Source organism: Anabas testudineus, chromosome 13 (assembly GCF_900324465.2).
Source record: "Anabas testudineus chromosome 13, fAnaTes1.2, whole genome shotgun sequence".
Classification (NCBI taxonomy): Eukaryota; Metazoa; Chordata; class Actinopteri; order Anabantiformes; family Anabantidae; genus Anabas; species Anabas testudineus.
This window is the reverse complement of record NC_046622.1, coordinates 23,510,204-23,522,922: the sequence shown is the minus strand read 5'-3', so window position 1 is coordinate 23,522,922 and position 12,719 is coordinate 23,510,204. Positions and strand designations below refer to the sequence as shown.

Here is a 12,719-nt window from a genome sequence, read left to right as displayed (position 1 = left end):
GTACAATACTGAAACCAATCAACGACTTCTAAAGGTTTTAATTACATGTTACACGCTTTAATATTTCGGTAGTTGTATATAACATGAATTTTATCTGTTTGGTTTGTTTCAGTGATGTGAACAGCTTATTACAGTGGAGTGTGGCCATGGAGCCGGTTAATGAGGTAGGAGGGGGTTTGTGTACAGTTTTTTTATCTGGACAGTCTCTTGAGTAGAAAATAATACTGTGAAAACTGTAGTCTGGTAATTGTGTGGATCAATAGCTCCCACCTTTATCACGGGAGCCTCCACTCATGTCAACAGATGCTGCATACTGTCTTCAAAACTACAAAACCTGTACAAAAAAAACCCTAGCTATATAAATGACGATGACGAATGATGCCATGAGGTTACTGAAAAATGTTAGTAATAATTTGGGTGAACCTGTCCTTTAAATAGTCTGCAGGAGACAAAAAGCTGACCTCTGTTAAAGGTGCAGCTGTAAGAGCATAGCTTACATGTAGGCAACAAATAGTATTGTTAACTTTCCTGCCTTGTGGTAGTGATCTGCTTGTCTGTCCTACTGTAGAAACATGACAGCACTAAATAGTGGCCTCTATGAACGGGGACCTTCCAATCTTCCTGGATCAATGCTGGGCAGTGAAGCAATTTTGGCGTATATGGGCCAAACTGCATTACCACAACTTCCAAAGTGATCTCTTTATCCAAAGAAGCTTTAAAATAGTGAATCATTTTATTATCGAAATGAATCCATTTGGTGGAATCTTTTGAAAAGTCTGGAAGAACTGGGGGCTTATTTATTCAACTATTTATTTCGTTTTATCTTCATCCATGTGTGTATTATGGCGAGAGGCACGACTGGAGGAGGTATCAATTGTGCATACTCTATGGGCCAAAAAAAACAAACATGAGAACCATCTGGGTAGTTCTTTTAATCTATACTGTTTGGTCATCTGTATCATTCCTTTGCAGCATATTGCCATAAGTGGAACCTATATGTCCACTCAAGCTGTCTTTGTGACTCTATAACCTAAAACACCTTATCTTAACACGGAGGGCTGCACTCTTCTGGAGTTTTCTTAATGCTACTTGGGATAGGTGGGCATTTAGATTTGCTTTGTTATGCTGAAAAACTCTGAAGGATGTTAACATCTGTGTAGGTGATGCTATGAGAAAGAAAGATTTTAAGTAAAAAATAAAAATAAAAAAACACTAAAATGAACAGGCAGTCTCATGTTCTCACATGTGCATAAAGATCTTTCAAGCCACTAATTTCCCCCCTTGGAGAAAAACTACAAAGGTGGGGAGAGAGTGGAACAGTGGAAATGTGAAGGGTGATTTCCCAGCAGTAGGCGAATGACCCATCTCTTACTCTTCAGACTAATGAGAGAGAATGAAGCCAAAGCTAGAGTTAAACAGCTCCAGTGCCTCACATTGTGACACTGGGAGCAGTCAGAGCGCGGCAGGACAACAGAGGGGCCTGGAGGGGCCGTCACTCAAGCACATGTCCAACATTGCAGTGATACACCCTGTCAGACAGACTGCAACTGATTTTACGTCATCCCCAGTCGTATCAGGATCACTATCATACATTAAAGTCTAAAACTTGTAGCCAGAGTAAAGTTTGTCCTGAGGGTGGCACCATGGGGTCATATTGTGAATGAAAAACTGTCTGATGATGGCACTAAAAGAATGCCCCAAACACTTCAGATAAAGATCCAAGGTTTTCTTTTGGTAGTATTGTGCATCACTTACATCAGTAAATAATAGTAACTATTATTATTAAATTAGCACATGGTGCGATCTGGGATCAGACATGGTAGAAACAAACTATGCTAATGTTACTTTGGAAGTCGAAGCAGGGAATGATGTCACACGCAGTCTGATTGTGTTTCAGTACACCAGCCAGGTTACAATACTAGTTTATCACTGTGCATTACACTGTATTATGTGTATACAAAGAGATACTAATAAGACAGAAGTGCAGAGCAGCAGATACTGTAGGTTCGTCCAACTTTCAAAGTCAGAAATCTGACTTCATGAAGCGCTCTGGTTGGGAAATCTGAATTGGTGCATTCCACTTGAACTTTCTAGATTTAACTTTGCAGTTAAAATGGAACCCGCAGAATAACTTTTCTATCCGGAGGTTAGGCTGAAAGTGAGCACACCTGAAAATCTTGCTAATAATCCCTCATTGTACAGACAAACTGTGCACACCTAAACACACACACACACACACACACACACACACACACACAGTACAGAAAATCTTCTGTCTACACCAGATTGAATTACAGTCTTACCCATAAAGCTCTTTGTAAGTGGTTTTCAAATACACCACAAACATACAGATAGCAGGAGGTTTTCTGGTATCTGTCAACTCTAAGAAGAGAGAAGACAAGTTTTGTCTGTTTTCCTGTAGTTGAGGTTGCAATGTGAACATTGTGTGTTCTCAGTAAAAATGAGTTGGTACCGGTTTGTGCACATACTTTGGATTGTAACACAGCAAAGACTGAACTAAAACAAACCCCTAACTTAGAAGAAAAGCATATAAATGAGATGAACTTGAAGAATAGAATTGATGACCAAATGTACAAAACTAATCTGAACCATGAATTTCCACAATGAATGTCAGTCCTGTTCTAGTCAGAGTGTGGAGCGGACTGACAGACCTACCAACACTGCTGTCCTGCTGCTCCAGGGTCAAAAAGCAGTATTGACATTTAGCCTCCTGTCATGTGGCCCAAGTGTTTTGTTGTCACAAGCTAAGAAGCTCTTTGGTTAATATGTTAACTATTCAGAGCTCGCATTTTGATGGGCTAACTGGCGATTGTTAATAAATGAGGATGATGTGAAATTATAACCATTTCCACATATTTTCAACTATGTCACGTAGCAAAACAAGAGTTCACAAGTTTCCAGTGGAGATGCCAAATGTTTCCAAATATGCCAAATCATTGCTTGCTGTGTCTTCCAAATGACTAAATGTAAATGAAACACTACATCAGTGCACCCATTAAGCGTTACATTTCTCCCCTCAAGTGTCTTATTATGTAATGTGACGTCTGAAGACATATGAGTAGTTGAGAAGCAGAGATGGTAGTAAAACATGTGGATGCATGCACATACATGCATGTATGTACAGGCTTGTGCACACAGCACACAGATGCACCACCTTATCAGCAAACCCAATGTCTTGCAGGAGCAGCAGCTGCGGGACACCAACCAGCAACAAGCAGCTCTTTGAATGAACTGTGACAAGGTGTTGTTCTTTTGCCCCCCCACCACCACCACCTCCTTCCCTCCCCCTTCTGTCTTCTGTCTTCCGGGAACACTAATAGGCTCCATGCAGAGTAATGTGACCAATTGAATCATTCTCGCCCCGGAGCTGGAAGCTGCACATCGGAGGAGCAGAGAGCGCAGTGCTCAGCCCCGGCTCCCACACTAAGAAATCCTTTCTGGGGGTGACGCTTCATCACTTTCTGCTCAGGATTCCTCTGGGATTTTACACCCCATCCACACAAGGGACTAGTGGCACTTTTTTCCATCTGCCTCGGACCCTTTTACCTGCTTGACCAGACCTTAGGCCACCTCCTAGGTGAAAAGGTCAGAGGGCCCCTGTTTGGGACTCCAGCTCCAGGTGAGTACAAACTCCATCATGTGATGCTGGGCAGAGCTGAGGCACTGATACCAGGACAATGAGTGAGTGATCAGCTGTGATCTGATCAGTGTGGAGGAGCCTAGGTTCATATAACGTCTTGACAGAAGGCACCAGTTGTGTGTCTGTTGATTATAATAAATAAAATGAAGAACTGGTTTGTGAACTGTTGTTTTATAAGCTAGAAGGATGAATTTCTACTAAACAGATGTGGGAAATGACTGTGACTAATCCCATAAACAACAAGCACGGCCACAAGGGCATGTGAAAGTCAAGACAACAAGCATGATCAGTTTATCACCCCGTCTATAGAGACGATTAAACGTGAGTTTTTCTGTTTCACACGTTTCAGCAGTGTTATCAAGTGATAAAGTGTTATTACCAGGGACCAGAAAAAGTGAACAGCTGCACAGAGTGAATGTTACATAAAGCCCTGGGCTCCCCCCTGAGTTGGCGATAAAGTCACAATTCCACCAAGTTGTTGCTCTGTAACTTGTGCATAAGTGCAGATGAGCACAGAAATGGGGGGAAAATGGCTGACAAGGCAGCGTCACAAAAGGAGAAGATTACAGCAGGTCTAACCAACATCGGGGGCTTCAGGCTCGGAGCTCAGAGCAGATACACAAAGTGCTGCTTGTTTGCATCGTCACACATCAGGACAGCTCACGGGGAGGAAGAATCTCCTCATGGAGTTGCACACACTTTAATTACAGTTATAGAGTAATGCTACAAGCGCATAATGACTCATTTTGCTTGATTAAAAGTGAGGCTTGTAGCAGAAGTATGCATATGACAAAGTTAAGGAACATAAAATGACACTCAAGTATCCCATGATCAAGACTTCGTTAAGAAAATGTACTTTAAAAGCACGTGTTCACAGAATGAGTAAAAAGACGTTACACAGTTATATTGTATTGGCAAATTTGTTTCCACTGGCAAAGGCTATGGAAAAATGCTAATGTTCTTGGTTAAATATTAAAAATGTCCACTATGATTAAAAATATGTTTCCAAACTATAACAAAAACTAACAGTTTTCTTTAACCAGGGTGTTTTCAGAGCCTAAACCTAACCTTCAGTGTCAAAGTCCTGTGCTCTGTATATCTACCATGTACCAGCCAACTCCTCACTACAGCTTGTGCGCCAAACAGGAGAACATATTCCATGCAGAAGTTCAGTTTCATCCAAAAGCTGTTCAGAAAACCCACGGAGTGGTAAACACACTTCCAGTGAGCCAAGTCGACTTGCGTTAAAGCAACAGGTAACTAAAATATTCTGATGTAGTGAGAACATGCATTAATCTGCCATTCCTCTGCAGGAAAGAAGGAAAACATCTAAAAATGTTGCTAGAAGTGCACTTACTGCAGTATAGTTTTTGTAAATGAACACAATTATTATTTTAATACAGATGTCAACACTGTAAAATACAACTAGTTTAACTGGCTCCGAAAGAAAAGACATTTTACATCATCTTAAGAAATTCAATTTGCCTTCAAACACAGCTAAATGTTATCTTGAAATCTTAAAATATTGCATGCCATGGAAACTCTTGTCCTTGTTTGAAAGTTGTTAGGTTATTGAACTGGATATGTAGCTGCTTTAGCTTACAAATCTATGTCAGCATCATCACAATGGTCAGTTGTGCAAATGATCTAATGTGTTAATTTATTGACCAGTCATGGTAGTCCAGTAAATTAAGCCACCATGAAAAATAATTTGAAGAGAATAAACCATAGTTGAACATCTGACATGATAACCTTGCTTTACTTAGAGCAGCGTTACACTGTGGAGAGTTTAAACTCTCAGACTGGACATGCTGAGAAGTCTACAGACGTTTATCTTTCTTTATAACCTTAATTTAAGACATTAAATGTATTTCAAACTCTCAGAGGTCCATTCATACAACTCAATATTTGAATTGAAAGGAGTCAGAACAACTTATGAGTTCTGATAATAAGAACTAGATGTTTTAAGGAGAATGAGCTTGAAAATATTAGGTTTTATTGAAACATTAGCTGCACAAAATCTCCATATGACAATTTTCAGTAAAATAACTTTCTATAACGTTTTATACTATATACAATGTCTTATATATAGGAAACACTATGCCAACATGTTTTGTCACATAAAGAGATACAGTATAGAGTACGTGCTAACTTGATAAACATTATTTTTGCCTTGAGCATACAAGTACTAAATCTAATCAGACATTATTAATGTAGCCCAAACAACTTTGCCCGAAGGGGCTTTACACAGGACATCCTTTATTCCTAGATCCGTAGATCTGATAAGGAAAAACTCCCAGAAAACCTTGTAACACAAAATGAGATTGTAACTGAAGTATTTAGTAATGAAGAGCCATTGCTTAGTCATCATAAACATGGAATAGACATTTAATATATATTTATATGCCTCACGGGAAGCATTAAGTGGTTGTAGTTTGTGTTTCTGTTTACATAATTTATCTATGTTTTCCAGAGTGTAGATTTTTTTTAAGAGATGAATAGAACATTAATGGAAGCCCTCCTACATTTACAATTAACAAAGGACAAAGTGTTAAAACCAAAGCAGGAACACTCAGTCACAAGTGACAGTAAGTGTGTGCAGCTTCCTGAAGTCTTGTTGTCACAGTGAGGTTGCCATGAGGTACCACTGACAGCATGTCAGGGAACCTACGCGGGGGGTGGCAGGGATACATTCATGCACACAGTGTTTATTGGCATACATAATTGAATAAACAACTATATATATATATATATATAGAGAGAGAGAGAGAGAGAGAGAGAGAGAGAGAGAGAGAGAGAGAGAGAGAGAGAGAGAGAGAGAGAGAGAGAGAGAGAGAGAGATTTAAGTGTTTTTGAATCATTTCTATCACGGCATGTTGCTCCACACCAGAGCCATTCATACCCGTTTACTATTTAAATGTGCCAAGCTCTGGGCAACACTGGATAAAAAAAGGATCATGCTGTTGCTCTGGGTTAGCGGAGTTTCACATGGAGACACCATGACACCACACAGAGGAAAATTAGGGTCCTGAACAAATTATTAGTGAATGGACATGTTTATGCGCCTCTCTGGGGCGCATGGCAAGTTAGCAAATCGAACAATTACCCTTAGTGCACCCTCTGAGAAATGCCAGTTTGACCAGTGTGTGTTCTGCTGTGTTCTGCACCATGCCGGACGCAGATACTGAGATTGAGTTTCAAATAAATAAGAAATGACTACGTTTGTAGGCTAAAATTCACCAGGCTGCCTAGCAGTGTGGATTCTGCATGTGACATACTGGCGTGTCTTCATATATTTGTGCTGTGCTCCGGTGACAGCTCTGACAGACTCAAATCCAGAACAATGACGCCTCAGCCAGCACATGGTTCTCATGTGACGACTTTGCTGTGTGTTATCAGGCTGCTGTTTCCCCCGGCCTCAGCACAAAGACAAAGCTCTTAGCCTAAATTGCTGCAACGTTCACCCTACACACCCCTTACTACCCTGCCCTTACTTCAGCTTGTGTCACACACATATGTCCTCTGTTGGGTGCTGTTTGGGAACTACTACTTCATTTACATTCAGCACTCTTTTATCCAAAGCAACTTACAAGGTATAAGGCAAAGGCAGGGTAAGCATAAGGAGGTGTTGCCTAATGACCCCTAGTGGAGGTAGGCCAGGTTTTGAACCCCCAGTCTCCCACATGGAGGGTGCCAATGTTACCACTACACTACCCAGCACTACTAAACTGACTGAAGACATTTTTCTTTTTTTTGTCATTAAAATACCAAATCATGTAACCTTTTCGGTTCAAACGGGTTGAAACGTGCTCAGCTTGCAAACGACTATGCTAAATAATGTTACTTAACATCATTCCTTCTCACACTGGATGTATGGTACTGTTTGAACCCTAAATCTCTCGATCTTACACCCTGAATTTGTATTTGAAAACTATGCAAAAGGGTTCACAGCAAACGCATGAAAAGAAGCCACATGCTCACAATAAACGGTTGTGTAAACTCATGGAAAATGTATGTTGTAATTGGTGAACAAGAGGAGCGGAGAGCCATGCAGTGCAATAAGTTTAACGCTCCCCACAGATGAAAGACGCATTCCTACTCTGCATGTCGCTGTGTTCCTCAGACAGATTCCCAGCTGGGACCTGCTCTAATCTCCTGGCAACAATATTGACATAGAAATAGAAACTCTGGAGGACAGGACTCTAGCTGTCTGCCTGTCCGGCCAGCCTGCACATACATCTGGTGCTCAGGATACCTCCGGTTTAAATTAGAGGCATGGTGATTCTGTACATACAGCTTAACTTTGGATTTTAAAGGAACAGTCCCCCAGTAAATAAAAAAGATACATATCAAGTTCATCTCTGTGTGTCCAGGGCTTGTTTAGTCTAGATTAGATCAAAGGAACCACTAGCCTCGATCCAGTAAACATGAAATAAAAATCGGGACTTCTAGCATTTTGTAGATGGAGAAGGATCCTGAAACAGGAAAATCATGTCTCACAAAATGAATGAAACAGGCTGAAGAATTATTTTGTACCTCAGTCTATTCTGTTGTCAAACGTCAGAACTGATTTCTTCAGACTGAGTGACTTATGACCGTTCTCAGACTTGGCCTCTTGATATGAGATGACTTAATTTCCTATATGAGTGTGTAGTGGGTCAGCTTGTCTTCCTGACAACAGTTAGACTTTGACCTACTCAGACAGCAGCCATTCACTCAGGCTGACCAGGACGAAACGAGGGGTTTGACGGGTGCCGAGCAGCAGACTACAGGTAACACTGCAGATGCTGCTGTGACCAACAAAAACAGACCACTAATATTATTTCTCTCTAATCATTGACCTAATGTGAGTAATAGTAAAAGAGTTAAGTTCATGAGATAGATAGAAAAGAAAACTGATTATTGCAATTGTGTTTGGGACATATGTGAGAAACCAGAGTGCTGTTTAGAAGGTAACCCTGAACCCCCTTATGTGGAACTAACTAGCTTGGGCTATTTCAACATCCAACATTACTAGGTGAGCTGTTTGTTTGTCAGACTTTGTTCTATGCTAAGCCAGATCTGTCTCTATACTGCAGATACAGAGGTGAAATGGAGAGTGATACTGTTAATTTACACCTCACATCTTTCCACAGTTTTAAGAAATATCCTTGGTGTCATTCATCCTTTCATTTCAGGATCATACCTTACCCTAACCCTGCTCAAGATTCACTTGCTGCCATGACAACCAAATCCACCAGCAGTGTTCTGGGTGGGAAGGCGTCTTCCTCTCCTCTCTTGTCCTCTCCACCCCGCCAGCGCCTGGTCACCAAAGATGGACACTGTGCACTTCGTCCCCCTCTGTGCGCCTCAGGCTCATGGCGTGGGGCTTCAGGCAGAGCCTGGCTGTTGGCTCTGCAGGACCTGTGGGGACTGGTGGTGGGTCTGCGCTGGAGATGGGTCCTGCTGGCCTTCTGCGCTTCCTTCCTGGCCCATTGGCTGCTGTTTGCCTGCCTGTGGTACTTGCTGGCGCACCTTAACGGAGATCTGGCTGTGCAGGATCATGATGCCCCCCCACAGGGGCATGTGGTTTGTGTGAAACATATTACCAGTTTCACTGCTGCCTTTTCCTTCTCCCTGGAGACGCAACTGACCATTGGTTACGGCACCATGTTTCCCAGTGGGGACTGTCCCAGTGCCATTGCGCTGCTGGCTGTGCAGATGCTGCTGGGGCTGATGCTGGAAGCATTCATAACAGGTACAACTTGTCTTGTCTCCTCACACATCAGTAACTCTACACTCTTAAGTCAGCATTTAAGAGATACGTGGTTTAGGAACTGAACTACTATGAAACACCAATGCTGAGAGATGTTCTTTGATTTCAAGCTTTTGATGCAGACAGTATATGACATCTGCTGGACTTCCCTAGGTATTACATTAAAACAGAAGACTTTACCTTAAAAACAATGACTTAATGGTATGTACTACTCTGTGCAACAGATCTGAAGAGTGCACCCTGACTGTTACTACAGTCCTGCAGTCTTTTGTAACGTAGAAAAATAAATAAAATAACATTTAGAACCACAGAATCACAGAAGAGCACAGACCAGAACAGTCCTGCCTTCTCTTCTTCACTTAGAGTAGTAGAACTGTGCAGTTATTTGATCTTAAAACAAATCCTCTTCTATCATAACAGTGGTGGAAAGTAACTAAGTACATTTAGGAACTCTGCTTGCCTTAAGACCTCCTTTGCCACATTTCAAATACCGAAGCAGTTTCACTAAAGATTTTTTATTTTATTTTTATTTTAATAGAAACAACAGCTGAAAGCCCTAACAGGTCTATTGGGCTAACAGTTTACAAGAAAAGATTTTACAAGATTTGTGTAGCAGAAGATCAATGTGTTTTCTGGTGGAAACCTACTGGAAACCTCAAGCAGTTCTAACCGCACAATAGTAGTGAAGCATTGATACACAAGTACTAACAGTCTAATACTATCAGGAGTTTAATTTAATTTACTTAAACCTCCGAACTCCAATGCCAATAAGGAGTAAAACCATTCAACATGGTGTCCATGTCATTCAGTCTGTGCTATTAGGACATTTTCTAGTTTTGGTTTCTATTTTCAAGACCTGTCTCTTAGTTCTAATTGTTCTTTTTGATTTTATTGTCTTAACTGTTAGGTGCATTCGTAGCTAAGATTGCTCGTCCCCAGAAGCGAGCAGGAGCCATCATGTTCAGCCCCCACGCAGTGGTAGGCCAACATCAGGGCCAGACATGCCTGATGCTACGGGCCACCAACCTGCTACACCGACCTCTGGTAGATGTGAAGTTAAGTGCTGTGCTCTACGAAGAGCACGAAGGTCAGGCCCTGCACCAGACCTCTCTGGACTTTCACTTGGATCATCTGGGTCAGCAGCCCTGTCCCTTCTTCATCTTCCCGCTTACCTTTTACCACCCCCTAGACCGCCGGAGCCCCCTCTACCCAGCCTTGTGTGAGGGCATGCCAAACCATTTTGAGTTGGTGGTCTTTCTGTCAGCTTTGCAGGAGGGCACTGGGGACTCCTGTCAGAAGAGGACCTCCTACGTGCGCCAAGAAATCCAGTTTGACCGCCGTTTTGTTCCGGCCTTGGGCCTGGATGCTCAGGGGAGGTACATAGTGAACACCCAGCACTTTGATACAGCCCACTCCAAGGAACCTTTGAACAAGGACTGTGTGGTGCAGATCAATGGAGATGGCAGCGATAGGATGGAGTAAGGTTGCTGAAGGATGGGAAAAGGATTGGAATCTGAGGGATAAACGGGAGGGTAATAGTGGGCTAGATATTTTTGTCAGGAGCTTCATGATTTGAGTAGGGAAATCTGAATTTATGTTTAAACATTTAAAATTAAGTATGATCCCCCACTGGCTTCCCACTAGTTAATATTGCCTATTAAATGGGTTTGAATGCATGGCAAGCTAGGGAGAACCATTTCCAGAAACTCAGTCTAAGTGTTACAAAATGGGTTTATTATTGTCTCTCTGGCCATCTGTTCTATTGATGATAGACATTATAACAAGAGTCAAAGCTACATTACTAAATGTACAGTGGGACAAAAAAGTAATAATAAAGCAGGAGACGGCATGAGATTGAGAGGTTATTGTAGGCTAAGACCAAAGTATTCAAGGATATACACTTCCCTCCAAAAATATTGGAACAGTGAGACTAGTTCCTTTATTTTTGCTAAAGACTAAAAACATCAGTGTTTGACATCAAAATACGAATGTGAGACAACAAATCAACATTTCAGCTTTTATTTCCAGGTGTTTACGTCTGGATCTGATACACAACTTAGAAGACGACACCTTTTGTTTGTTTCATTTTTCATGAGACCAAAGTATTGGAACAGAGAGAAATAAAATAGATTAAAGTCAATAAAACTTTATATTTCGTTGTAAATCCTTTGCTTGCACTAGACACTACATCAAGTCTGTGACCCACTGACATCACCAAACTTTTGCATTCTTCTGTTGTGAAGAAGCCTCCTTCAGTTGTTTGTTCTGTTTTGGGTAGTACCTCCCTTGTCTTGTCCGGTCTAAAACCTTCCACTTTTTGCCCCAGATAAACTCCTTTATTGTTTGGACAGTGTGTTTTGTGTCATTATCTTGCAGCATGATGAAGGATTTCCCAATCTTCATTTAAATCACCAGACACATATTTCTGTAGGCTTCTTCCTTTATTTTGCTGCAACCATCATGTGTTACATCATCCATGAAGATTACTGAGCCTGTCCCAGAAGAAGCCATGCAGTCCAAACCATGACATTACCTCCACTGTGTTTTACAGATGAGCTTGTATGTTTGGGATCATAATCTGATTATTTCTTTCTCCAAACATTAGTCTTTCCATCACTTTGATAAAGATTCATCTTTGTCTTATCAGTCTATAAAACTTCCAGCCTGGCTGGCCTTCCTGTTCTTCTTGCTAATGAGGGGTTTGCATCTTCTGGTGTCATAAAGTCTTCTATGAACAGTAGATTGTAATACCTTCACTTCTGCCCTCTGAAGGTTGTTGCTGATGTCACTAACAGTTGTTTTAGGGTCTTTCTTTACAGCTCTCACAGTGTTTCTGTGGTCACCCATAGACAGCTCTCTGTTTTTCATGTTGGTTACACCTATTAAATATAAAAGTAGTCTGAACAGACAAAACCCGAATCTGAAACTGAGCGGAGACATTCAGTGCTATTTATTGTTTCATTATTAATGATTATAAATTAAATAGGACACAGCCCGACAACAAAATACACCTGCCAGTCACATGTTCCAATACATTTGCTCACATAAAAAATGGGTGGATTTAAACAAAAGGTGCTATCTTCTAAGTTGTGTATCGGATCCAGATGTAAACACCTGGAAATAAAAGCTGAAATGTTGATCTGTTGTGTTATTCATATTTTGATGTCAAATCCACATAATTTCAGTCTACAGCGAAAATAAAGGAACTAGTCTCACCTGCAGCAGCAACATGAAGCAGAGATTACTGTTTTTTAGCATGGGCCAACGAGCTAAAGACTGCAGAGAGACTGATCAGAGACAAAG

At 41.3% G+C, this 12,719-nt stretch overlaps 1 protein-coding gene across 2 annotated transcripts; it reads left to right on the top strand.

The window, feature by feature from the left end:
• The first annotated feature begins 3,387 nt into the window (after window positions 1-3,387).
• kcnj13 (potassium inwardly rectifying channel subfamily J member 13) lies at window positions 3,388-12,454 on the top strand. 2 transcript variants are annotated; one of them, XM_026375849.2, is made up of 4 exons: window positions 3,388-3,640; window positions 4,808-4,917; window positions 8,839-9,398; window positions 10,324-12,454. In XM_026375849.2, the coding sequence occupies exons 3-4, from the start codon at window positions 8,882-8,884 to the stop codon at window positions 10,896-10,898; spliced, it is 1,092 nt and encodes a 363-aa protein (XP_026231634.1). In that variant the 5' UTR covers window positions 3,388-3,640; window positions 4,808-4,917; window positions 8,839-8,881; the 3' UTR covers window positions 10,899-12,454. The 2 variants fall into 2 exon arrangements, with proteins under 2 accessions (XP_026231634.1, XP_026231628.1); XM_026375843.2 differs by lacking the exon at window positions 4,808-4,917.
• Window positions 12,455-12,719: the final 265 nt, after the last annotated feature.